The sequence below is a fragment of the Cololabis saira genome, chromosome 1 (assembly GCF_033807715.1).
Source record: "Cololabis saira isolate AMF1-May2022 chromosome 1, fColSai1.1, whole genome shotgun sequence".
NCBI classification, from domain to species: Eukaryota; Metazoa; Chordata; class Actinopteri; order Beloniformes; family Belonidae; genus Cololabis; species Cololabis saira.
The window spans coordinates 20,792,204-20,818,784 of record NC_084587.1 but is presented as its reverse complement, the minus strand read 5'-3'; the positions used below and the strand labels follow the sequence as shown (position 1 = coordinate 20,818,784).

General features: G+C 37.9%; 2 protein-coding genes across 3 annotated transcripts; one reads left to right on the top strand and one right to left on the bottom strand.

Annotated features, from left to right (window-relative positions):
- The first annotated feature begins 1,484 nt into the window (after positions 1–1,484).
- Positions 1,485–17,358, top strand: psip1a (PC4 and SFRS1 interacting protein 1a). 2 transcript variants are annotated; one of them, XM_061717681.1, is made up of 17 exons: positions 1,485–1,615; positions 2,060–2,149; positions 2,623–2,699; positions 3,899–4,037; positions 6,315–6,404; positions 6,763–6,858; positions 7,903–7,962; positions 8,054–8,114; positions 8,333–8,426; positions 8,631–8,814; positions 8,916–8,995; positions 10,125–10,174; positions 10,723–10,793; positions 11,792–11,893; positions 11,987–12,188; positions 15,139–15,235; positions 16,682–17,358. In XM_061717681.1, exons 2-17 carry the CDS (start codon positions 2,078–2,080, stop codon positions 16,710–16,712), a joined length of 1,506 nt encoding a protein of 501 aa, XP_061573665.1. In that variant the 5' UTR covers positions 1,485–1,615; positions 2,060–2,077; the 3' UTR covers positions 16,713–17,358. The 2 variants fall into 2 exon arrangements, with proteins under 2 accessions (XP_061573665.1, XP_061573672.1); XM_061717688.1 differs by lacking the exon at positions 6,763–6,858.
- Positions 16,886–24,170, bottom strand: snapc3 (small nuclear RNA activating complex, polypeptide 3). Its single transcript, XM_061717699.1, has 9 exons — positions 23,930–24,170; positions 20,587–20,670; positions 20,418–20,496; positions 20,122–20,226; positions 19,851–20,000; positions 19,638–19,720; positions 19,108–19,266; positions 17,996–18,103; positions 16,886–17,918 (listed from the first exon to the last, which is right to left on the bottom strand). Exons 1-9 carry the CDS (start codon positions 24,160–24,162, stop codon positions 17,771–17,773), a joined length of 1,149 nt encoding a protein of 382 aa, XP_061573683.1. The 5' UTR covers positions 24,163–24,170; the 3' UTR covers positions 16,886–17,770.
- Positions 24,171–26,581: the final 2,411 nt, after the last annotated feature.

Below are 26,581 nucleotides of genomic sequence, written 5' to 3'. Positions count from 1 at the left end.
TGTGCAAAACAGGAGTAGGAAGAAGTGTACACTTATTTAATCCTACCCCCATTCACTAATAGTTTAACCCGTATTTATAAGTACTCACACACTGTGCTCACACTGCTAAATAACAGTATTATTATTATTATTATTATTATTATTATTATTATTATTATTATTATTATTATTATTATTATTATTATTATTATTATTATTATTATTATTATTATATAATGTAATTATACTCACACACATACCTATACATACATACACATAGTTGAATATTTCTATATATTTGTACACACATGCCCATATAAATATTTATATAAATATACTTATTTACACTATACTGTTTCTATTAAATGCATCTGCTCTATATCTATGTATATATCTACTCACACACACACACACACCACACACACACACACACACACACACCCACACACACACACACACACACACACACACACACACACACACACACACACACACATATATATATATATATATATATATATATACATACGCATACACCCATACATACCCATTTCTGAACATAAATATAAACAAATCTACCCATTCACCCAATAGTGTTAACTGCAGGCCCCTAAAACCCCACTAAACGCAAGCGTACTCTACTAAATTAAATACTTACCTGCTGTACTCTACTGCCCTTATTTTTAACAACTTGTGATTATTATTTTACCTCTTTTCTTATCATTTTATTTCATTTATTTGTCATTTAAGCATACTCTTAAATCAACAACTTGTGCTTTTTATTATTGTATCTTCTTTTCTCATAATTTTATTTCATTTTATTTGTTATTTACTGTCCAATTGTGTCTTGCTGCTTTTAATGTCTATGTAAAGCATTTTGAATTACCTTGTGTTGAATTGTGCTATATAAATAAACTTGCCTTGCCTTGCCTAAACCCCTTCCTCTTTGTATCTCGTAAAAAAATCATGTTTTTATATTGGTTTTTAAACTTGGTTAATGTTTTGACATTGTTTTAATTTTGAATCCATTCCGATAAAACCTCCCAGTAGAAACCATAGACATACAGGACTGTCTCAGAAAATTAGAATATTGTGATAAAATTCTTTATTTTCTGTAATACAATTAAAAAAAACAAAAATGTCATACATTCTGGATTCATTACAAATCAACTGAAATATTGCAAGCCTTTTATTATTTTAATATTGCTGATTATGGATTACAGTTTAAGATTAAGATTCTCAGAATATTCAAATTTTTTGAGATAGGATATTTGAGTTTTCTTAAACTGTAAACCATGATCAGCAATATTAAAATAATAAAAGGCTTGCAATATTTCAGTTGATTTGTAATGAATCCAGAATGTATGACATTTTTGAATTACAGAAAAAAAAAGACTTTATCACAATGTTCTAATTTTCTGAGACAGTCCTGTATATATGTCTATGGTAGAAAGGGCCTGTGATTAAACCCCCCCGTTCCCGCGGGGAGATGGTTCAGTCCGGCCACGCTCTGCGCGGGAGCGGAAAACGTGCGTCCGAGTGTGCGGAAAAGGAGCCGTGTGTTTTCATGCTCTAATAATCACATTTTAAACAATTTGTCGAAAAGACTGGTGACTCCACGCTTTCAAGTGGTCAAGTGAGTGTGTTTTTTATAAGAAATGATCATCCCCGTGCTGGCTAGCTTATAAAAGGCGTCACGTTTGTATTTGCTCTTATTTAGCTTCGCTTTCATTTATTTACACGCAACGGTGAAAGTTGAGTACTTGGAAGTGACTTCTAGAGTACAGGACTGATTGATTTGTCTCAGAAAATGTGACTGTCACGTTTCACCGAAGAAGGGATTGTGATGGATGCATGATGTGGTGAAGGGGGAGGGCATCGGTGTGGCGTTTGATGCCCAATACAGTGAAGCCATTTATGGTTCCGCGTTAAATCGACGCAGAGCCTACGGCGTAGGGTACGCGGCGTCTCGTACCATACGGTACGCGTTTCCGCGTATCTTACGCCGTAGGCTCTGCGTTGGTGTAGCGCGGAACCATAAATCAGCCTTTTATTTCTTTGTTTTTACTTCATTTTACAGCTTGTCATTACGTCCAACATGGCTCGAGATTGGAAACCAGGTGATCTTATTTTTGCCAAGATGAAAGGTTATCCTCACTGGCCTGCAAGAGTGAGTCTGAAGCGATTTTCTTTTTAAATACGTGCATATAAAATTATATTTTGTTTGTGCATGTACAGTATGGAGGATTTTTTTGTGCCAAAATTAAATAAATAAATATATCATTAATTAATTAAAATTAGAATTAAATATGTCATAAATTAATTAAAATACAATTCATTTTAAGTAAAAAAAAAAATTGTTTCAGCATTTAATTAATGACACATTTAATTAATGATTTCGTGTTGCGTATGAATCATGAAATGTAAAACTGCATTTAATTTATGACACATTTAATTAATTAATGATATATTTCATTCCAATTTTAATTAATTAATGATGTATTTATTTATTTAATTTTGGCACAAAAAATCCTCCATAGTACAGTGGGTTACAATATAAAGTGAATGTGCAAATGACAAACAGAGGTGGATGTTTTTATTAACTGTCGTAATGTGCACCTGCTTCCTCTCTTTGTGCACCAGATTGATGAAGTACCAGATGGAGCTGTGAAGCCCTCCAACATCAAGTTCCCTATTTTCTTCTTTGGCACTCATGAAACGTTAGTAACAAAACAACTAACATGTTTGTCATTGCTTATAGTTCAGTATGTATTCACATATGTTGCACCTACTCGGGTAAAACGATGTGTGATGTTAGTGATGCATGTTCAAGTAAAGCTGACAAAACACTAAAAAAGGCATATTCAATGTTGTTGTTAATGTATTATGTTACTTGAAACTTGGAGTCGACGTTAGAAAGTGTACAAGAATTATACATACTTACCTGCATACATCTGTTTATTTTTGGAACATACATGTATCATATCCATGTCTAGTGATGCACCGAAATGAAAATTTGTGGCCGAAACCGAAAATAATAATAAACACTTGGCCGAATACCGCCAATTTTTTCGCCAATTTTTTCACCATTGCATAAATCAAATAAATGTGCAGTGAAATACCCGCCAGTCACAATTTGTCTTACTGTACTTATTGTATTTTTTCTCATAATCCTTTTTCATTTTCTCCCGTTCAAATCTAGTTAATCGGGTTGTGGTGGGGTTGATCTCCGCAATTTGAAGCCTTGTATAATAATTGTAAAAATCTGGGTTATTTTCTTGGAGGATCTCCCCTTTTCTCTGCGCTCTCTCTCCTATCTCCTACGCTGTGCATCCCTTGACCGTCTCCATCACCAAGTGGCTTTCCCAATTCCAACTCAGCCTGGATCATTTCTCGTGTCCTCTGCTTTTTCCTCACATCCAAGTAATGATCTGTCATGCTGACATGTTTGCTGCGTTTAGCACCACACGCCCCTCACTCCACGCTGTTCGCTGTTTGATTGCGTCATCACACGCCGCTATTAATTGTTCGTTTTTTTTTATTCCCCCGAACACCGAAAGTGTTTTTTTTGCTATTTTTGGCCAAACAATTTCGGTTACCGAACATTCGGTGCATCACTATCCATGTCGCATACAACCATTTCAGTTGATCTTCAATTGGGCTGAAAATGAACTAAAGATGCTGAGGACATGAAAAAAATTACATTGTTTTACATTGTTTGTTTACATTGTTTAGCAATTTAAGAAAACCTGTACTAGTCTACTGAGGTCCCATTGTGTTTCTCTAAATGTAAAAATGTGCGCTGAGTGACTGAAAAGAGTTAAGTTCCTGTAATGGCAGTGTGTTCTCAGGTGTAGTAGCTCTGCTGCATTTGTAGGGGTTTCTATCTTATTATTGTCAATTATTTTCTTCCCAACAGTGCATTTCTTGGGCCAAAAGATATCTTTCCATACCAACTCAACAAGGAGAAGTATGCAAAACCCAACAAGCGGAAAGGCTTCAATGAAGGACTGTGGGAAATTGAGAACAATCCAAAGGTTGAGCTAACTGCACCGAAGGTACATGTCTCCTAAAGATTTTTCATTAAGTTTCCTCCTAATTGAATTCTTCTTGCCTAATTTTTTTTACATCTATTTCCTTCCACACATTTATAAATCATTAGAATAATTGTAATCAGATCTTACACAGTTTTCTTTTTCTATTGGATTGTTTAGCCAGACCTTCTATTTAAGGTGTCAAATTAATTATCTCATAGTTGAGTTGTATCTGCAAATTTCCAAACATCTGGGCTCACAGATGAGGAAACCATGAATTGGCAAAAAAAAAATGTTCAGCCTAAGCCGAACGTGAGGAGAAACTCTTGAGTGTTCGCTATCACTTTGGACAAGAAGGAAACCTGTTGGCTTTGATGAAAGTGGAAGTCATCATAGACAAGGTGACCAGACAACAACATAACTGTGTCATAGACTTTACAGGTCTTATATGAAGTTAATCAGTAATTCAAAATTCAACCATAATATACTGCTAAAAAGTGCTTTTACTGAAGAGATCAGGCCACTCTGTCAATGCACATAAGACCCCACCCTCATACAGCACTCAAGACCTCCAGAAACTGAGGGTAGACCAGATGTTGTTTTTCTCAGTTGTTACACAGTTGTTTTGGTCCCAACAGCCCAAAAAAAAACAAAAACAGACTTGTGTGAATTCTGTACGCTCCTGTAGTTTGTCCAGTCATCGTAGCGTTCATGCAAATGTGTCCAAACATTGTAGTTTCTGAGGAATTACAGCTGTTCAGTTTCTTTGGCATATTTAAATGAAAGCGCACAGATGAATTGCTTTGTGCTGCATTTACTGTGAGATTTGGTACATTTTAACTTTTGAACCATAGCAGTATCAGAAAAGAAAATCGAATATTTTGAAGATGCTGCAGGAGTATTTATCTCCAGTAAAAGTCTGGTTTGTGTTTGTTAGATTTTAAAGTTGTAACATAAGGAAGCTCGGATGCATCTTAAGTGTATTTAGGCCCAGTCCCAATACTCCCACTACCCCTACTTTTCAGCACTACCCCTAAATTTTGCGCGTTCCCGTGAGGGTAGTGGTGTCCCAATTCTTCTTTTCATCTAGGGGTAGTGCACATATCGAGGGCTAGGGAGTATGAATCTAGCCCTTCAGAGTGAGGGTTTTCAGATGCTGACTTCGCGACCAAGGGCCAGAAAAATGTCCCAGAATGCTTTTCGTCGTCATTTGCGGACTGAATCAAACGAAAAAACATGGCGGATATTTCTTATTTTTTAGTGAATATAATTAATATTTTGAGTTGGTGTCTGCATAAAAATGCATTTCGATTAAATTTCTAGCGAGAAATATATATTTTACTTTCATAATATTCACTCAGTGAATGTATATAATCACTCGCTTGCTCGTTTTTTCAGATCTCGCCAGAATAAAGGCTGATTTATGGTTCTGCGTTACACCAACACAGATCCTACGGCGTAGGTTACACGGCGACGCGCTGCGTACGGTGCGAGTCGCCGCGTAACCTACGCCGTAGGCTCTGCGTCGATTTAACGCGGAACCATAAATCATCTCCCGAGCCGGTGGCTCTAGATATTCCCCCGAAAACATTGGATCAAATTTCTTAACAGGCGTTATTTGGATAAACTGAGCCCAGGTTGGGGATCTTAACGGTTACTTTTACGCCTGGAAAAAATATTAAAACTTAATAAAGTGGCATATTAACAGCGCTACAGCGGAAATTAAAACTTGCTTTTAGCTGTCGGCTTCCTGATATGGTGTGGCGTATGTGCAAACGTAACTACGCAGTCGCTTACGCACCCGAACGTAAAACACGCAGTGAAGTAGCAAGTGGTGTCCCAATCCCTAGGGGAGATTACAAGGGCCCTACTCATTTTTAGGGCTAGTGGTAGAAAGTAGGGGGTGTATTGGGATTGGCCCTTAGTCTGTTTTATAATGAAACAAGAAAAGTGGAAAAATACCAAATGAAGTGAAGATTTCCGTTTGTGTTCCACTGCAACATTGCATGGTGTACAGAGTATTTTATCTCAACTGTCATGCAAAACATTTGGAAGTTGTTTTGCATGGTCTTTTGCTGTTATTTTTGTTGGCAGGGGACAGTGGTTTCTTTTCATACGTTGATAGATTGGTATAGCGTGCGTCTGCCAACCGGATGGAGACAGCATAAGTAGTTATTGCGATCACAAATTTCTAGGGGGACTGGACATCTGGTATCTGATGTATTCATAGGTGCATTGTGCTTCTGATCAGTTGTCATTTAATTGAATAAATCAATAATATGTATATTTTTTTACTTAAAGCCGGTGCCCCCTGGGACTTTCACTGAGAAGGATTCAGACAGCAGTCCAGAAGCTGAAGAGGATGCAGGTGAAAAAGGGGTCAAATCCAAAGTAAGATTATTTTTTTCTCCCCTCCATCCTGTCAAATCTTTGTCATTCATATGTACAGTCACTTCACTGCTATGACTCTTCTGTTTTGCTTGTTAGCTTCCTTTTTTTTTCTTTTTTTTTTTTGTCTTTCGCTGTCTCTCAATCTTTCTTTGTATGCCTGCGTCTAATTTGACTACATTTTGCTGCAGGTGACGGTTTACATGTTAGAAGTGTCACCCTTGAGTCATTAAAAGAAACGGCAGCAACTGAAGAAAACCTGCTAATTTCTCTCCGATTCAAAAGTCCCGCTAACTTTTCTCCTTTTCAAGACTCGTTGACCCCACCACACTGCGTCCTATGCTGTCTTGGGTGCATTCAGGTTCCAGGAAGTGAGGCTGAGCAGGAGAATGAGAATGTGGAGGAGGAAGAGGAGGAAAGGTCTCTGATCTCTGAGCAGGGTCCTCAGGACCAGGATGTACGTACTTTGCATGCTGGGATACCATAAATCGGTGCAGGTCATCTCCTCTCCGTGGGAAAGCATGTGACACTCTTGTCTTTTTTGTTGGGGTTTGTTTTGGGTTTTTTTCCAGTTGGTGGCTTATTTCTGATTAATGCAATATAATTGCTGTTGGCTACAAAGTATCGTCAGTGCTTTTATTATTGGTTGAGAGTGGCTGGTTTGGTTTGGCTGTTTTAGTGCCGCTGGGGTTATAACTCAGCTACCAACGGACTGATCTATGAGAGAAAGTTTCCTGTTTTTGTTTTGTAGGCCAATGATGTCAGGTAAGCACAAAGGGCTCAGACAGTGAATATGACTCTAGATCAAATCAATTCAAGCTCGTGACACAGTTCTGACTATACGGGGGAAGAAAATACAACAGTGCATTTTCTTCTGTTTGACCTCTCTGAAGCTACCCAGACATTTTTTTTTATGGCACTTTCCATTTCTTGCCTTTTCCTATCCATATACTGCATTATTCTGCTCTTTTGCAATCAATTTGTGTTATTTTGCTTCCTCTGTGTACTTTTGGAATAAGGTAAGTGATTTGTTATGACATTCTTGCTAATGTGTGAGTTGTAATGATACATCCTTGTTCTTAGTTCAGAGAATATGCTAATTCAGTCATTATTTATGATGCTCATAATAGAGTGAACTGAAAAGGTTTTTGATATATATTTTTTTTAATGTACTATTAATGTCAGATCTAAAAGCTGCAAAAAAGTGTCAAGTCTTGAATTGTCTTCTGTGATGTTTGATTAACTTCGGCATCTAGTCTTGTGCAGCACATTGGATTTAGCACTGGGTGTAATACAGCTGTTATCCACTAGAGGGTGCCCTTGATCTAAAATCAGAGTTGAGCTACTTTTTTTTTTTTTTTTTTCTTCTCAATTAATGGTATTAATATTCAGCTTGTTTTGTTAATCCTACAGCCGGCAATGAAATGATGAATGCAATGTACAACACACCTATGGTTTGTTATCAACTGAAATAAACCCATTGAACTGTATCAAATTTCAGGGCTCTGCTCAGAAAGAGTCGACAGACGTTCCTAAACCCAAGAGAGGCAGAAAGAAAAAGGTTTGCTGCTTAACTTGGCTGCAAGTAGTTGCAATAAACTTTAAGAAATATTTTTGAATTAAAATATGCTGTGCTTTTAATTGTTTTACAGATCGAGACAGACCAAGAAAATGAAAAAGACGAGGCACCGACGAGTCCTGCGAGTCCCCCAGGTAAGCTGGATGTGCTATATCAAAATAAGGACACGCCGAGGCTCCTTACGGACAACATGCCATACAAATATATGTATCCATGAAGGGAAAGAATTAAAGTGACTGTGTTTTTACTTCTTGATGAAATTAAAAGTATGGGCATACATTTAAAAAAATACGTGCATGTCTCTCTCTCTCTCTCTCTCTCTCACTCTCACTCTCACTCTCAACTTGATCAGGTGGAGATGGAGTAAAACGAAGAGGCAGGAAGCCCAAGAGTGAGAAGTTGCTTTTGCTTCAGCAACAAGACCACCAGGGCTCAGGAAGTGAAATGTAACTACAGAAATATGAGAAACCCTAATTACAAATGTTGACATGTTATCCTTGCACTGTTACTGAGGTAGTGTAGGAATATTTCTTACAGCCAGAATTTGATCAATATATAGTTTACTATCGAGAACCATTCATCAGTCATTAGAAACGCAGCCTTACACCGAGAGATTTGAGGAAAAAATAACCCTTTTTTTCTGCTGTTAGGGATGCTAGTGAGTCTGACAAAAAGAGAAAGAGGACATTAGAAGATAAAAACCAAAACGGAGAGGAGGAAAAAGGAAAGAAAAGAGACGACAGTAAAGGCAGGGATGCAGAGGTCAAGGAGCCTGAAGCCAAGAAGAAGAAGCAGAGCAAGGACGACGGCTCCTCTGGCTCCGACGACGATGAGGTTGAATAGTTTTCATTGTTTTCTTAAATCGTCTAATACAGAGATCCTGTACTGATGTGTTTTGTGCATGTGATTTATTTATTTTTTAATTTTGATTACAGAAAAGCAAAGGCAGAAAGAAGCTACAGAGCTCAGAAATGGACAAAGATCCACGCCGGCGGAAAGTAGATGAATTAAAAGAGTAAGTTTACAGCCAGTACCCAACAGAGTCCTATGTTTATGGATTTCTTTTACATTACTTTGTTTTTAAGTTAATCCAAATGAATAATCGAGTAGATAAGAATTACAAAGAAGTGCAGACTTTTGACCTAATTGTTCTTTTAGCAGTTTATGAGAATGTTTCCTAACCACAGTCCTGCCGGCCGGCCGGCCGGCCACCTGGGTGTCTGTCTAAATGCATGCTGCACGCCTTTCTTGTTTCCATTAATGATGAGTTCTGACGTTTACATGGTGCATCCGGTTCAGATTCAGTTAAATGCAGCAGTGTGAAGTGCACTACACAGTCTGCAGATGTTTGACTTTGTACTTGAAGCCCATATTACATAATTTTTTGGGAAACAAAATTTGATTTTCACACATCTCAAAGCATGACTGTTTGTGTTGTTAACATCATACCTTCATTTCTGAAGCCTGATTGATATTCTCCATCAACTCAGCGGCTTCGCAACCCACAGCCTCTCCGTTGACGCAAAGCCCCCTCAGCAGACCCTCTCGTGTTCCCTGACATGCGCCTCCAAAATCTTCTGCCTACACACACTGCAAGGGCTGTGATTGGTACAATGTACTGCATCATGTCCAGCACTTAATCTTTTCAGGATATTTGCAATAAAAGCATTTTGCTGTTCCACATTCATCAGCTCCAAATCCAACACTCTCTCATAGAAGAGGAGACCCGTAGTGTCACATAAGTTCACCAAACATCCCACCAAAACTCAATACCCTCTTTATTTTTGGCGGTAAATTGCTTCACGGCACCTTATGACACAGACCTCAAGGCAGAACTTCAAACGGTACATCTTTGCTCCCTTTACGTCGAGTTGATGGAAAACCATAAACCAGGCTTTAGTTGATGTAGAGAAGAGGGGAAGTGAGAAGAGGAGGAAATAGAAAATTATTTCTTCAAAAATTCTCCAAAGCCTGAGGTATTTTCCGAACACTACACACCAGAGGTTTTCAAGTCCGGTCCTGGAGATCTGCTGTCCTGCATGTTTTAAATGCTTCCCAGCTCTCACTGTGGGCGTCTCAACATCCTGCCCACCAGAGCTTATGTATATAATAGATTTCTGAAAGATGTGGTTCTTGTTTTTCAGACCAAACAAAGACGATGTGAAGAAAAATGAAGTTGGGGCCAAGAAAAAGGGTGAGCCCGACATTAACTGTTATCAGTACTTTGAATTCAGTGTTAACTTTTCTCGAGATGAAGTTTGCTTAAAGCAGTGTTTCTCAGTTCCTGCACATTTTAGATGTTTCCCAATACACATGATTTTTCAAATGAATGGATCGTCGCAGAACAGGTGACAAACGGATGGTGAGGGATTCATTTAAATCAGTTGTGTTAGAGCAGGGAAACATCTAAAACGTGCAGGACAGCGGCCCACGAGGACCAGAAGTGAGAAACGCTGGTCTAAAGGAAGCGTAAGGGATTTCTGGATGATGTCACATTTCTTTATATCAGAAACAAAACATCAACAGGACACGATAGTTAGCTCCTTTCGGTGTGCTACAGCGTGCTGACGAGATGGGCCAATAGTGAGGAGATGTGTGCTTATGTCCCAAAAAGTCTTCTGGGTCAGAAGTCACATCGAATTGCTTACCCTACCTTAATTACCCAAATGTTTTCACATAATTCCCTTTTGAAAGAAAAATCAGAGAGCAGATATGTTTTCTTTTCTCTCTCCCTTTTCTTAGAAATGTCGACCGACTTGCAACTTCAGAGACTTCACAGCGAAATCAAAATTTCACTTAAAATCGACAACCCTGTAAGTTTTAGCGGTCACCTCAGCTCATAAACGCGTGTTTTATCTAAGTTTGTCATATTTCAGTTTAATAAGTTTCCTCCTGGAGTGAAATAATCTGTAGTGAAGCCTTTCTGTGTTTCCGTTGTTTTTTTTTTTGTTTATGCAATGCTTTGAAACAGAGTGTCTAAATATGAATCTGCATAATTCCTGGACAGTGTCTTTAAAAAAAAAATTTAATTGCAAGTAGATAAGTAAAATGGATATTTGAATATTTTTTTTAGTTTTTTGATTTTCTGCACCCTAACCAAAGCCTGAGCTTATGGTTTAATCAGTTAATCTAAATGTATTCCTTCCTCAGAATCAGAATCAGAATCAGAAAGGGGTTTATTGCCAAGTTTTCACACGAGGAATTTGTTATGGGGATTGGTGCAACACAATACAATATAAAAACAAATATATAAGAGATAAAATAAAATAGAATGAAATGTATAAACAATAAAAAGTATAAACAGTAAAATAAAATGTAGACCAGAAATGTACAAAATTAGGTTTTAAAGTGCCGGGTGAGTCTGTACGTAGTTACTTCATGAAAAGTGAATTAATAGAACTTTTATTCAGGTTGTTATTGAAGTTAGAGCGGCATCTCTTTAACTCCGACTGTGTTACACCACATAAGGACAAACATAAATAATTAGCTATACATTAAAGTGATAAGTCCAATTCCTCTGAAAAAGTCACAAGCTAAATCAAAAGCCAACGATACTCTGTGATGTGCAGCTTAGACTTGTGCTGTTGACACCCGGGGTCAGCTTTCAAACCACTTTAGAGACTTCAGTTACTTTTAGATTAACAGAAAGCACTCTTGGGAGTTTGTAGATTAAGCAAATTAGGATTTTGAAGACTGATTTTGTGAATATTTTTTTTATTTAGTTTTTTAATTCTGTGCTTACTTCAAAACCTTTGTATTTCTTTCACTGATCATATTTTATCGTTGGCCCTCCCTGCCCTTATCCCACTAGGATGTCAAGAAGTGCATGGATGCTTTAGACGAGATAAGTGCTCTTCAAGTCACAACTCAACACCTGCAGAAACACAGCGAACTTATTGCGACCCTCAAGAAGGTAGACTTAAAGCAGAATCTTTAAGTGAAGAAAAAGGTATATATTTAAAGTGGGCGAGTCTTTTGTTGATGCGTGCTTTTACTGATGTTTTAGATCCGCAGATTCAAGGCCAGCCAGGATGTCATGGACAAGGCCACCATGTTGTACAACAAGTTTAAGAGCATGTTTCTGGTTGGAGAAGGGGATTGTGTGCTCAGCCAGGTGCTCAACAAGTCTTTAGCTGAACAGCGACAACACGAGGAAGCAAAGAAAGGAGCACTAAAGAGAGTTGAACAAGTCAAAGAAAATGTGACAGGTACTGTTTATTACAGATTCTCAAGATGTATTTTTTGTGCAAACATCAGTTATCTGCATGCAAACATCTCAATCGGTTTTGTTTGTTTTTTCCACAAGGCGTATGCTTGAGGTTTGAAACAAGGTTTAGGCTTTTGTTGTTCTGGCTCATGGGTTTCTGCCTGTTTTGTTTCATTTTTTCACTTGTCCAAATGAAACATGAACACCACAAATGTAACAAGGGTCTGATCAGATGCTTTTAACCCAATATTCAAAGTTGATGTTCAGTAAAAGGTGACAAATAAAATGCAAGGCCTGACATCACTTCAGGGAAGCAATGTGTGTAAATTACAGTAAAACAGACTTCGCTTATCCAGCGCAAATACCTCGAAGTAAATACAGATGTCGGTATGTAATTTTTAGAATAACTGCAGGTCCAGAGGTTATTTTAGTTTTGGTAGTACATTAGTCATGAAAAACGGTCCCTAAATTCCTTATTGGATAAGTGGCATGACGTATGTTGCATATGTCATACTTAAGGAAATATACATTTTGGCTCTTGTCTTGAGAACTATATTTGTTTGGACTTTTTCTTTCTTTCTCTGATCCTCTGGGTGTAACTCGCCTCGCCATGCCCATTTCCTTCCATTTAAAAAAAATCAAGTCAAAGAATCTCCTGGACGGTTCATCCAACACTCACAAAACTTGTAGTTTGTAATGTTTGATTTGTAACTGCATTTCAAAGTTACACACCAATCACATTTTAGTATTTGGCCAGCCATGATGTTGAGGACAATATGCTCTGACTTCAGTGTCCAAACATCATGAAACATGGTTAAGTCACCATGAAATGTCTTAGCTCATTAAATTTAGCATATTTCTAAAGAGGGCCACTGTGGTTGCTACTCGTCAAAATTTGACATTTTGATTTATTTTTATTATATTCTAAGTAGCCAGCTGATTCACCCTTTTAAGATGGAAACCAGCTGCTAGTCAGACTTCAGAGGTGAACCATCTTCATGAAACGCCATGAGCTCATTCCTGCTGACGAATGGAAGCGATGCACCAAATGTGAAACGAAACATTTAGTCTGTGTCACCTGTTCCCGCACTTGTAAAAGTCGCCCAAAACGCCTTTGCAAGTTATACCCAAAGTAAATTGAAAGCTGTTCTTGAACCGTTTGAAGTAGATGGATGGTTCTGGTATCTTTTGAAAGGTAACACTCTGAAGTTCGTCCCCCAACTGTCATAATCACTGTAACTACTACTATTATTCAGTAATCTCAGTTTGAACACACTGAAATAGAAGGTTTTTTTTTCAGCCGGAAATTAGTTTTGTAATCAGATGTCTGCAGATGAATCTGTGACTTATTAGCTGCAAAACACACTGAGACACAGCCTGAAGCCTTATCTAGTGCAAGTTCAAATTTGATAATACCACAAAAAATTTGTATTTTACACATGTTTTTGTAAGACTATGTCTTACAAAGAGTTTTATTATAACAATTATGTCCCATGGGCATAACTTTTGAACAGTTGAATTTACCACGTACAGACCTATATCGTTGTGTTCAGCATTTCATTTGCTACACAATACACCATCTTCTGGGCGAATGCTGCAATTGCCTAGGTTTTTCTCATGACAAAAGCCGGACGTGCTCGTCCCGCCCCAACACAGGCGTTCATTCGCTATGAGGGGACAGGAAGCTCTTGTATGGCCGGATGACCTGTCAATCAATGTAGAGTGTACGCTCCATTTTAGCATCGCGGTCTCCCGTCTGAAAACATGCAGGACAGAGGAGTTACCAGGTGTAAACAAATAACGTTCTTCTCCGCCGACGGTCGAGATGAAGAGCGGCTGTTTGTGGATATTTACTGGTATAATTTTTTTTTTTTGGACTAAATACTTTACTGGATAGGGGCGAGGGCGGGCCTCGTCATAAGAACGGGTTAAGATGGAAACCAGCTGCTAGTCAGACTTAAGAGGTCAACCATCTTCATGAAACGCCGTGAGCTCATTCCTGCTGACGAATGGAAGCGATAACATTTTATCACATATATCAGCAACTTCAGACGAGAGAGCAAAACTAGATCAAAGGAACCTATTGGCATCCATTTCTGTTTTAAAAAAAACAAATTGCTTGTCTGAAAAGAGCAAAAATAAAATGAAGTCATTCAACACCTTAGTTTGGATTGCAAAATCAAACAAAATTTGTGTGTGTGGCTGTTACTTTTTTGTCTTGTGATGTAATGAGCCAAACTTGATCTTTGAAAACTCGCCTACTGTTGTGAAATTTTGTCCATAAGCTGTTTGAACTCGCACAACAATATTTTACGAATCAGTTTAGATAAAAATCTGAAATTTGATGTCCATGTATTTACAGAAGGCTTCAGTTGTTTGACCTCTGTCAGTGAACATTATCGATTCATCAATGTTCGGGTTGAAGGGTGACATTGTTCTGCTATAATGACGGAAAAAACTAGGAATCATTTCTTATGATGGTCAATTAAGGTGAATAACTTAATCTGTACTGTGAAATGTCAGGTGGAAAAGTTGCATCAAAAAGTGCCTTACAGTTAAACAGATAAATCCATTATGAGCAGCAAGTCACATCTGAAAACCAACGAAAGAGGAGGCTTTTCTGCCCTTTTCTGCAGCCACTTTTCTTTCCGTTTGCAGGAAGATGTCACAGGATCTCTGTGGTTGAAATTTTAATACCAACAGAGACACCGACTGTTAGATTTCCACCCACATCCTTGCTTGTACATAATCTAATCTAAGACTGGTGCGTCAGTGAAAGATCTTATTTTTAAGAGTATAGCATGTCAAATGAATGGAAAATTATATTCATTTGGGAAAGGTCTGGAGTGCTGCACGTGTCATCACATGCATCCTGCAAGTTAATCTGTGTGAGAGTTTGAATCGTACAGTGATGTCCTGACTGAGTCTTTGATTCTCTTATCGCCATTAAGACAAGGTGACTAATGGTGAAATGAACCCTGAAGAAAAGATGCAGGAGATGGAGAGGGAGAAGATTCGTGAAGACTCCTCAACGGGGGAAAATAACAGGTATTTAACGCAAAACAAACAGTCCAAAGTTGAGGATTGTGATCAAGAGGATGGCGATAAAGCTGATACATGGTAACATTATTACCATTCAGTAGGTATTCGAATTAAAAAGTTGTTTTTGGCATACTGTAAACTTTTCATAGAGGATTTGAGGATTTCCATTAAAAAATAAAAACATGGACATTGGTGAAAAGTCGAGTCTCTGAATAGCTGAACACAAAATAGAAGTGGACCAACAATGAAGTTCAGGGTTCATCTAAATACTGCATAAGAACTGGACAACCCCCGTGACATCACATGGTGTTTCTAAAGAATGCTAGTCATCCCTACACTGTAGCACGATGTTGCAAATGAAATGGGCAGAAAGATGGCAGCTGGAAACTGTCTAGAACACGCCCAGTTGACCATTTTAGCTTGGCTTGCTTAACTTAGGGTAACCTTTGATGCTAATGCTGTTATTTTTTATATGCATTTTGATCAAATCTGTATAAACATCCTTATTTCAAGTGTTGCTACTGAAACTACGTCTAGAACAGGGGTCGGCAATCCAACATGTTGAAAGAGCCATGTTGGACCAAAAACACAAAAAACAACTATGTCAGGAGCCGCAAAAAATGAAAAGTCTTGTATAAGCCTTATAATGAAGGCAAACACATGCTGCATGTAGCTATATTAGTTAGAACTGGGAGAACATTTTTTTTTTTTCATTATGCACTTTGAGAAAAAAGTCGAAATTTCGAGAAAAAGTTGAAATGTTCAGAAAAAAGTCGAAATTTTGAGATTAATGTTGAGGTACAATCTCGAGAAAAAAGTCGAAATGTCGAGAAAAAAGTCAAAATTTTGAGATTAAAAAAGGAAAAAGCGAGGGAAAAAAGAAGAAAAAAAAGAAAATGAGGGGGAAAAAAAGAATAAAAAAAAGGTCAAACATTTTGGAAAAAGCTCCAGGAGCCACTAGGGCAACGCTAAAGAGCCGCATGCGGCTCGAGAGCCGCGGGTCGCCGGCCACTGGTCTAGAACTAAGTGATTTTTAGAACTGAATCGAGGACTATCAGAGCTTAGCTTTTGCGCTCAGGCCACCGTTTGCAGGGTTGGACCTGCAGCAGTCGGGCAGTGCTACGTGACATGATCCCCCCCCGTGGCTCCCGGCTCCTTCAGACGAGCTACGCCAAAGGAGCTGTGGATCTGCTGGTGAACGTTTCCAGTGCAACTTCCTGTTTTAAACGCTCTTTCAGTAGCAACATAAAAATAACTGCAGTAGAGGTTTGTAATATAAAGTGGTAATGTTTATTGGACCAGTGCTCCACAAGCCTGATGGGTAAGATGTTTTATTAAGTCTTTTGAGTTCCCTAACATTAAGAGATTTGGGAAATAAAACAGACTTCTGTGATATGTTTTTAAAGTTATTTGAATTTTAACAATTTTTTTTGTTTCTTTGTCCAATAACAGTGTTCCAAAAGCTCCGGAGGAGTGCACTTGAATGTCCTACATGCCTCAACAGATTTGCTGCTGTACTGATGCAACCTTTGTAAAACTGGCTTCCAGTTCACTGACCGTTTTCGTCAATGTTGCTGCTCAAAAGGTTTGGAGCATCCAACCCTGCCCCGTAATGACTGACAGCGTTTTTATTTTTGTACTTGTATGTAAGCTTACTTTCTTGTATGTAAGCTTACTTTCAGGCACCTTGTAGTTTATCCGCATTGTAACGTGTTTAGCTGGTGGCTCATAACAACTAGCAAATGTGCAACACTCAACATGATGTTAATGAGCATGCTCACAGGGTTACCGTCACACACACACGTCCCAACTGAAGTAAATACTTTTAAAATGTCTTATTTCTCTTCCAGTTAGGTAGATTTTAAGTCGCTGGTTCTAGTTTGGCTTTGAATATAAGGAATTATGAATATGTCACCATTTGGGGTATGAACACTGTAATTGATGTTTCATGCTCACTTCAGTTGCACAACAAAAGTTTGCCAAAGTCTCTTTAGATAAGAAGTTGCTTTATTTTCAACCGTGTTGACATGTGTTTTTCTGTTTCATTTTAACGTAGATGTAAATAAGAGTATTTTTGTGCCTGTCTGACCTGTACCAGCATCTAATAATAAAGTGGTAGCTGAAGTACACCTGCTGTCTTATCATATATTAATCTCCAACATGTTTTTTATTAATTGTGGTAGTGTTTGTTGTAGCTATGAACATGAATTAAAGCTGCTGGTAAAGACTAAAAATAAAAATGATCCTGATTGTGTTGCACACACAAGTAGCCCAGATTACACAACCTAAAACAATCCAAAGTTTAAAAATATATATATTGAATTTAATACTGAATAGAAATGAACATTGAAAGCAATAAAGTCATGAAAGACTGGAATGAAGTTTACAGAAGATGCACAATTCACTCAACTTGTTTCTCTCTGAAACAAGAAAATGTTGGGGGAAAAAATAAAAATCAGGAAAATAACATTTCTTTCTGAAATATAGAACATTTCACTGTTTACAAAGCATAACATTGTCAAAGTAATTTAAATAGAAATATCAGTTAAATGCTCCCCGGTCTACGTAGGGAAAAGCCAGGAACTCGCCCAGTTTGTTGCCTTCAGCGTCGTAATGCAGCATCCGAAAGCATTTATCGCAGAAGAGACACGGATCACTGGGAGCGACCTGGTCATTGGTTGTGTACCATCTAGAAAAGCCAGACAAGTATTCAGTTTCACAAAGCTACATTTTTCGTGAGTGATACAACTCTTGATCTCTACCAACCTGCCAATGAAGACGTGGCAGACGGCACATTTCTGCGTGGCGATCCTGTGCTTGTGCATGAGAAGTGGATACAGCTTCTTGTCCACGCAGTCGTTCTTGTGGGTCAGTCTGTAAAAGAATTAGGAAGAGAATTTATTTCCTTTGCGGCTACCCGGTTTACGCCAGTGGTACATTAGCTCTTGGGCTTTTACGCACCCAGTGATGCGAGTACAGCATGGTTGATTTAAAAGTGGTGAAACTCGTCAGATCTGGTCAATGAAGGGGGTTATTTTAAAAGCTTCTAGTAGTAAAACGGATACCGAGAAAAATGGTCTAAAAGACTGAAGTCCTGAGAAATCCCTCCTTATACAGTAGTAATACCAGTTTATGGCTTGTTAAAGTGTATAGTATGATCCAGGGTTGAACGTTAGCGGCCGCCATGGAAGCTCACTTGAAACAAGAGTTTTATTCATAATTAAGCAAATGGATTTTTCCAGGAGGCAAACTTGTACTTTTGTGAACCTGAAAATTAGTATTTAAACTATTAATAATTTAGAAATCTGGCTGAATATTAAGACGTTTTTAACCTTTCAGCCATTTACTGCTCAGCTTTTCATCTTTTTTCGTACCTACGAATTTCACCAAAACAGTCATCATTTGGGTTGCTTTTTATAGTAGTAGTAGTTTTATATTAGAGTAATAATAATAAAATAAACAAATAATGTAAAAAAGTAATAGAGAAGACAATGAAAACTAAATGAAATTATATGATACCCACATTTCCCCTGTAAATCAAGTAAATTCCCCATTTGTGATGTGTGGAGGCCAAAACTACACCGAAATATTAATCCTCAAGAACGACATCTGACAGATCAGAAGATGGCTCTTCTCCTCTGCTATAACTGTGACTATAATACTGCAAAGATACGACTTCTCTTTGTAGATTAATGAAGTGTTACTGAACTGAAATTACCTGGTCAGACTGAATTCAGTTTCTTTACACACACATTTAAATTCATTTTTGTATTTTATGTGTCGTCAATCTAGTTCATCCCTACAACTCTGTAAAGTAGGATTTTGAGTGAGTTTTTAAAAAAGAACATAGATCACAGACAAGCAGTAGGAGCACAAACCTGATGTCTGTAAAGATGACGAGATGCTCGCAGTCTCCCTGGTGACAGTAAAGGTACGGGAACCCCACTTTAACGGTCAGATCCGCCAGCAGCGTGTCCTCCATCCGGGCCTGGCTGTACGGTGGAAAATTATGGGACTTTGCCCATTCCATCGTTGTCCTGGATCACAAATACAAGGAGAAACATCACAGATAATTATTTTAAAGATTTCTGACCACAACTGAGTCTACATTCAGAAATAAAGTCCTGTTCTCACAGGCCGGCAGACAATAACTGCTGTAGAATAAGGTGTTGTAGACTATACGTGTTTTTGGCTTCATAATGCTTTTATTTATCACTCCCAAGAGTTGTGTTTTGCTTCTTGTGCTTGCTTTCTTTCTTTCTTTCTTTCTTTCGCTTTTATATCCTTTAGTTTACAACCAACTTCAATGTTTTCACTAAAGTCATTGACCACAAAAGTAAAAAAAAAAAAAAAAAAAAAATGCACAGAACATGACCATCCTTAAAAACCTCTTAGATGAAGAACTTACATGCTCATGTCTTGACACTCTGGAAATCGCATGTCATTGTAGAATATCGATTCCAAGAAAAAGAACGCTGATTTGTAATGATCCTGCAACAGAACATATAAAGAAACATCACCCTCAGGTTATGTCAGTCATGCATCCGATTTTTCAATTCCTAAATGACAGTATTGTGACGGTAAATGCAGATTTACAGATGGAAACTGTACGTGTGTTTACTTTGCAAATGAATTCTGGAGCCATGTCTGGAGTCTTGCTGAACTCGCCGCACACTTGTAAGTCGCTGATGCAGCAAATGGCATCTCTGAGCTCTGCCAGGCTGTGGGAGCCCGTCATCAGCAGAGTCACATGGGGACGGATGTAGTTAAACTGAGGAGATGAGACGGACACACGTCAGCTCTAAAAACGCAACATTCAAATCAAAGATAAAAGTTTTTTGTCAGACCAAATGCTGGAGGCGTTTTTGATTTAAAAGGAAACAAAAGCTCACTTTCTCGTAAATGGCTGGGTGGTAGACGTTGATGGTTAGAAGGACTTCTCCTTCAGGGATCATGTCAGTCTGATCCTCCGGTGTTCTGTCAAGAACTAAACGCTCCTAAATGCCACACAGAAACAAGTCTGACATCAACATAAAGGACAGGTAGGACCATAAACATCTGGTAGTGGCTCTAATTATCTAATCTGAAATTCGGTTGGACATCCAAAAAAAAATGATTAACAGTTACAGAAAAGGAGTAAAAGCAAAAGGAGCAACTAATCTGCTTCAGAGATCGTGAATTCACTAACCAGCTCATCAGCATAGAGGTCATATCTGTTCTTTGTGTTTTTCTGAGGAGGTCTGCAATCCTGCCTCCTTATCCTGTGTCTGTTAAAAAACAGATAAAAAAACCACCGAATCAAATCACAGGAGAATCTGAAAAACCTCTGATTTCTATTAAGTAAATGGGGATCATACATAAGCGTCTTCAGCGTTGAGTCTGGAGGCACAACACGCACGTCAGGCTCCTCATCTTTAGGATGGCAACGAAGTGAATCGACACTTAAAAGGAAAAGAAATTAAGAAAAAGAATTCACAAGAGAGAAACAGATTCTTGCAAATAATATAAACAAAAATGCAGTAGCCTGGTTAGCCATTCTAATCAGTTTCCTCCTGCTTTCAGTCTTTCCGCAACACTTTTCCCAAGTCAGCATTAAAACTCTAAGCTAGGAACTTATGTTTTACATACGAGTTATACCATTTCTGAATTAAGCATCCACAAACTGCTGGCAAGTTCTGGGTCTTTGGAAAGCGCCTGGAGACAACTTGTGTTGTAATAGACGCTATATAAATAAAACTGAATTGAAACTGTGAAAATGTATATGGAGTCTACGTTAATGTAACGTAGAGTGAGGTGGGGGGACAGTCTGTGGTAGACGAGGGGGGTCCGGGGCCTTGTTGACGAGGCCACCTGCAGTTGGGAAAAAACAGTTTTTATGGCGTGAGGTTTTGGTCCTGATGGACCGCAGCCTCCTGCCAGAGGGAAGAGTCTGAGACAGTTTGTGTCCGGGGTGGGAGGGGTCTGTCGCCATCTTTCCTGCACGCTTCAGGGTCCTGGAGGCTGCAGGTCCTGGAGAGATGGGAGATTTCAGCCAATCACCTTCTCTGCAGAGCGGATGATACGCTGCAGCTGCTCCTGTCCTTTACAGTGGCAGCAGCGTACCAGATGGTGATGGAGGAGGTGAGGATGGACTCAGTGATGGCCGTGTAGAACTGCACCATCGTTTTCTTTGGCAGGTTGAACTTCTTCAGCTGCCGCAGGAAGTACATCCTCTGCTGAGCTTTTTTGGTGAGGGAGATGATGTTCAGCTCCCACTTGAGGTCCTGGGATATGATGCTCCCCAGGAAGCGGTAAGACTCCACGGTGTCTGCTGGGGAGTCACACAGGCAGTAGTCGAGTTGAGGGGGGATGGCATCCCCCCCTGAAATAAAAACGGTCAAAATCATCCCCCCTGTAAAACTGCCATCCCCCCTTTCCTTGTCATTTCATCAATGAATGTGGTTTTACTGCTATTTCAACATTTAGAGTCATCACCAGAAAAATAACACCAGAAATATAACTTATTTGACAATTTTCACCTGTTTCAAGTATATTTTCACTTGAAATAAGTAGAAAAATCTGCCAGTGGGACAAGATTTATCTTCTTATTACAAGCAAAATAATCTTGTTCCACTGGCAGATTTTTCTACTTATTTCAAGTGAAAATCTACTTGAAACAGGTGGAAATTGTTTTGTTTTTTTGCCAGTGATGAGTCTTGTTTTAAGTGTAATGAGATTTCTTTACTAAAATGAGACATTTTAACTAGAAATAAGACAAATATTCTTGTTAAGATTTTGAGTTTTTGCAGTGATCCATTTTACTTATCCTGTGAAGGACAGAAGCATATTGATAAGTTCAGAAAACTGTTTTTTATTGTTGTGTTTTGATGTATTTGATGTAAGCCCAGTGGATATTTAAAGCTTACAGAAGGCTGCATTTAACTGATGCTATGTCATTCCTGCAGTATTTCTGCAGGTGTTTTGGTCAGTGCTATTATTTGTAATATATTATATTATTTGTAATCAGCACAAATTATCTGTCCCCATATGCAGAGGTGGGTAGTAACGAGTTACATTTACTCCGTTACATTTACTTGAGTAAGTTTTGTACTTTTAGGAGTAGTTTTGAATCACTATACTTTTTACTTCTACTTGAGTAGATTTTTGAAGAAGAAACTGTTACTCCGCTACATTAGGCTACGTTGAGCTCGTTACTTTTCTTTTATCCCTTCTATCCGCGTACGTGTCAATCTCATGACATCAATGGGTGATTCTTTGGGAAAAATGTTTGTTTTTGCATGTTTTGTCACATATACACAGACTCAAACACACACAGAGCTTATATGAGTTCATGGGCCTGTTCTAGTTCTGCCTGCGGAGCCTGGTTAAAAAAGAAAAGTACAAAGGCTTGAAATTTTGTGCTACTTGTGCTTAATTAATTTTGTATTGTTATTATTTTATTATTTATTAAAGTACTTGAATTTACTTTAAGCTTATTTTAATTTAAGCTATTTTTTATTCATTATAATTTATTTTATTATTTTATTGATTTAATTTGCCTGAAGATGATTATTTTGTACTTCTGTCTGTTTGAATGGTTGTGTTAAAAAAATAAATCAGACGTTACTCAACAGTTACTCAGTACTTGAGTAGTTTTTTCACCAAGTACTTTTTTACTTTTACTCAAGTAATTATTTGGATGACTACTGTTTGCTTCTACTTGAGTCATATTATTCTGAAGTAGGGCGGTTCGATTAATCGATTTTAAATCGCGATTATGTAATTAGAACGATGTTAAAACGTGAAAATCGTAAAATCGATTTTTCACTTTTTTTTTTACCTTGTCTGCACACATATTAATGATTGATACCATATTAATGATTGATGGAAATACCTCTCAATACCTGCGACAAGTGCCCCATCGGAGAGGCTCTTTAGTGTAGGAGGGGGCGTTGTCCTTGCAAAAAACTTGCAAATGTGAATAGCAAATGTAATGACTGACATTACACACCTCTACCTCCTTCATGGGTTGCATTATTATTTAGCATGCAAAGACCCAGTTTAGTTTAATTAGAAAATGTCTTGTTTTATTTAATTGGAAATATAACTTACTGTATGTTTGCAAGTGCTGATTTTTTTTTTCCAGAGATAAAACTTTATATTTTATTATATTTTTTAAAACTTTTTTTTCCAACTTATTTTACAGAGTTTTGCACTTTATTCATTCATTTTTGGTTTAATAAGAGCAAAGTTTGCACTTAAAGCCCAATGGGGCAAATGTTCAATAAAAAAACAGCATATTTGAAATCATGTCTTTGCCTTTTGTCAATTCACAAAATAATCGTAATCGAAAATCGGATTTTGAGAGAAAAAAAATCGAGATTTTATTTTTGGGCAAAATCGAACAGCCCTATTCTGAAGTAACAGTACTTTTACTATAGTACAATTTTTGGCTACTCTACCAGCTCTGGTCCCCATATGATAAAATCCACCACCCCCCCTGACTCCAGTCCTGCCCCCAGGGTGATGGGGCTGCGTTCCTCCTGTAGTCACAATCATCTCCACTGTCTTTACAGCTCTAGGTTGTTCCGGCCGAAACCACTGATTCAATTAACTAAAGGCTGTATGAAAGCAGCTCATTTTCATTTTATCGTTAAGCGTTGTTTAACTGGTAAATATGTATTTGTAAAGGCCTAGATATAAACAGTTATAACTAACTACCTGCAGACGGACTTCAGGTCCGCCATGGTCTCCGCACTGATCCCCATCTCTGCTGAGAAGTTGGCGTCAAACGTGTCCTCGTCCTCCTGCTGGTAGGAATAGTCTCTCGGCTTCAGTCTCGCCAGCCACTCGTCTCTAAAAGAGCCGACGTGGAACGGTTTGGTGTTAACATCGGCATACTCGTACTCGGGAATGTTTTTGTTTCGATCCGTAGACCGCTTGGTTGCCGCCATGTTTCCAAAGTTCTTCTTCTTCTTCTCTGTTTTATTGGCGGATCGCAAACAGCTTTAAGGTGCATACCGCCACCTACTGTACAAGAGTGTGTAACATAATTTCATTTAGCCTGTTTTTTAATTCTATTTATCAGCCTAGTGTCTTTTAAGAAATGAATATCATTTCATATCTGTTACAATACATTAGAATATGTTCACTGTTTTCTTTAACTCCACAGTTCTCAAACTTATCACTGATGACCATGGTTTTTTATTTTTTATTTTTTTTCATTGTCTTTTTTTCTTCTGTGCATGATGCTTTTCTTTCTTTTTTAGCTACTTTTATTATGGTGATTGTTTTTGTTTTTTTCATTGAATTTTTTTCTTCTCTACTGTGCTTGATGCCTTTCGTTTTAGCTACTTTTATTATTGACTCACTTGTCTTTTAATTACTTTTATATTGACATACTTTTATATGTCAAGAAGAAGGGTATATACTGTATATATGTATTATTGTTGTTATTATTATTATTATTGTTATTGCTATTATTATTCTTTTATATATCGGATATTCTTATATTGCAAGAAGGGGCCGGAGTACATAAGCATTTGCTTCTTCCTGTCCCTTCTTGAACAAAACTGGTTGTGCTTTATTAATGTTGTTGATGTATGGTGTGGTTTTTTTTATTGTTTTGTTCAAGATGAATAAAGATCAAATCAAATCAAATCAAATCAAATCAAATCAAATCAAATCAAATCAAATCAAATCAAATCACTGTCCCTTTTTCCCATAACATACAAAGTGCCATATAATCCTGTGTTGTCCAGTCTGAGTCTTGTTATGACTATTTCCTCCCTTCTGTTCCTTTCTGTATAATTCTTTGTTATGATAGACTTTTGTATTTTGTGATATCCCTGTCCTTTCTGATCTTCCTCCCACCTTTTCTGCCATATTTCCATTCCTTTCTTCTTAATTACTGCTTTACCTTCTCCTTTCCCTAGTGGAACTGCTATTGTTATTTCCTTTTGCAATGCCATTTTTGCTAATTTATCAGCACCGTCATTCCTTGTCACTCCCTCGTGTGCTGGTACCCAACAGAACTGAACATCTATGCCACATCTGTGTATTCTTAATAAACTATGATAAATATCTATGAGTAAGTCTTCTCTGCAAGTTGTTGCTGATTGTATACTTTTCAATACAGCTATTGAATCTGTGCATACCACCACCTTATCAGGTTTGACCTCTTCCACCCACTGTAACCCAATAAAGACTGACACCATTTCTGCTGTATATACTGATAGTTGATTAGATAATCTTTTGGAGATATTAACACCGAACTCAGGGATATACACACCTATTCCCACATAATCCTTTAGATGTTTTGACCCATCTGTGTATATTTTCAGGTAGTTGTAATAACTATTTCTCAAGTATACACTCACTTTGACTCCTACTTCATTCATTCTCCATTATTTTTTCTGTTCCAGTATGTTCATGTCTATCTTTGCTTCTGGGAAGAGCCAAGGAGGTATATTACTCATCGGTGATGTGTACTTAGTGAACTCTAATGTCTCCATTCCATATATTCTCAGTCTTTCATCCCTTGACCACCCAAACCCTGTTTCCAAAGTTAAAACCAAAGAAGAAGAAGAAGAGAAAGAAGAAGAAGAAGAAGAACTTGATGTGCAATGAGAATCATGGGTATTGTAGTTTTATGACTGACGGTCACCCTACGTTCACCCAACTAAATGGATAAAATGGAATCCGTAGGGAGGCAATAAGTGTTACTGTTATTTTACTGGCTTCGTAATAAGTTGACTACTTTGGAAGCGTATTGATGAAGTACCCTGTGATGACATTTGTCATTACTTGGTGCTATACAAGTAAAACGGAATGGAAAAGAAAATTTTTGTGCTGTCCCTCAAAATTATACATTTAATATTCTTTTCTTTTTTTCCAGCTCCAGTAGCATTTATAACAGTTGGTAAACAGGAAATGGGGGCACAAAGAGGGGGACGACATGGAGAAAATATATAATAAACAATATAAATCAAAAGTAGCAACACACTGTCTGACATAGATATTTGGCCCACACTTAAAGTGACTTAATACTTCATGTTTTCAGATACAATTGCACATTTTGAGAATCTTAAATTTTGTTTGTTTAAGATTTTGTGGCTCTGGTGGCTTTTATTAGCAGTGATCACATAGAAAGTGGGGACAGAGCGAGACAAGGGGAACATATGCAGCCACATAACTCAGACCAAAACCTGGCTCAGCTGCATAAGGACTGTAGCCCCTGTAGATCAGAATCAGAATCAAAAAGAAGTTTATCGCCAAGTAGTTTAAGACACACAAGGAATTTGTTGTGGTGATTGGTGCAATACAAAAGAGCAAATAATATTAAAGGAAAAAATTTACAACAAGTTGGTTCTA

What these genes read in the sequence shown, in the direction of transcription:
- snapc3 (XM_061717699.1), bottom strand. Translation starts at nt 24,162, where the DNA reads ATGGCGGCAACCAAGCGGTCTACGGATCGAAACAAAAACATTCCCGAG. An exon ending in TCAACGCTGAAGACGCTTAT is followed by an intron (nt 20,497 to 20,586) that starts GTATGATCCCCA and finishes GTTTTTTAACAG; the next exon opens with ACACAGGATAAGGAGGCAGG. An exon ending in CTCCAGAATTCATTTGCAAA is followed by an intron (nt 19,721 to 19,850) that starts GTAAACACACGT and finishes GTTCTGTTGCAG; the next exon opens with GATCATTACAAATCAGCGTT.
- psip1a (XM_061717681.1), top strand. Translation starts at nt 2,078, where the DNA reads ATGGCTCGAGATTGGAAACCAGGTGATCTTATTTTTGCCAAGATGAAA. An exon ending in AGAGAGGCAGAAAGAAAAAG is followed by an intron (nt 7,963 to 8,053) that starts GTTTGCTGCTTA and finishes ATTGTTTTACAG; the next exon opens with ATCGAGACAGACCAAGAAAA. An exon ending in TCAACGGGGGAAAATAACAG is followed by an intron (nt 15,236 to 16,681) that starts GTATTTAACGCA and finishes GTCCAATAACAG; the next exon opens with TGTTCCAAAAGCTCCGGAGG.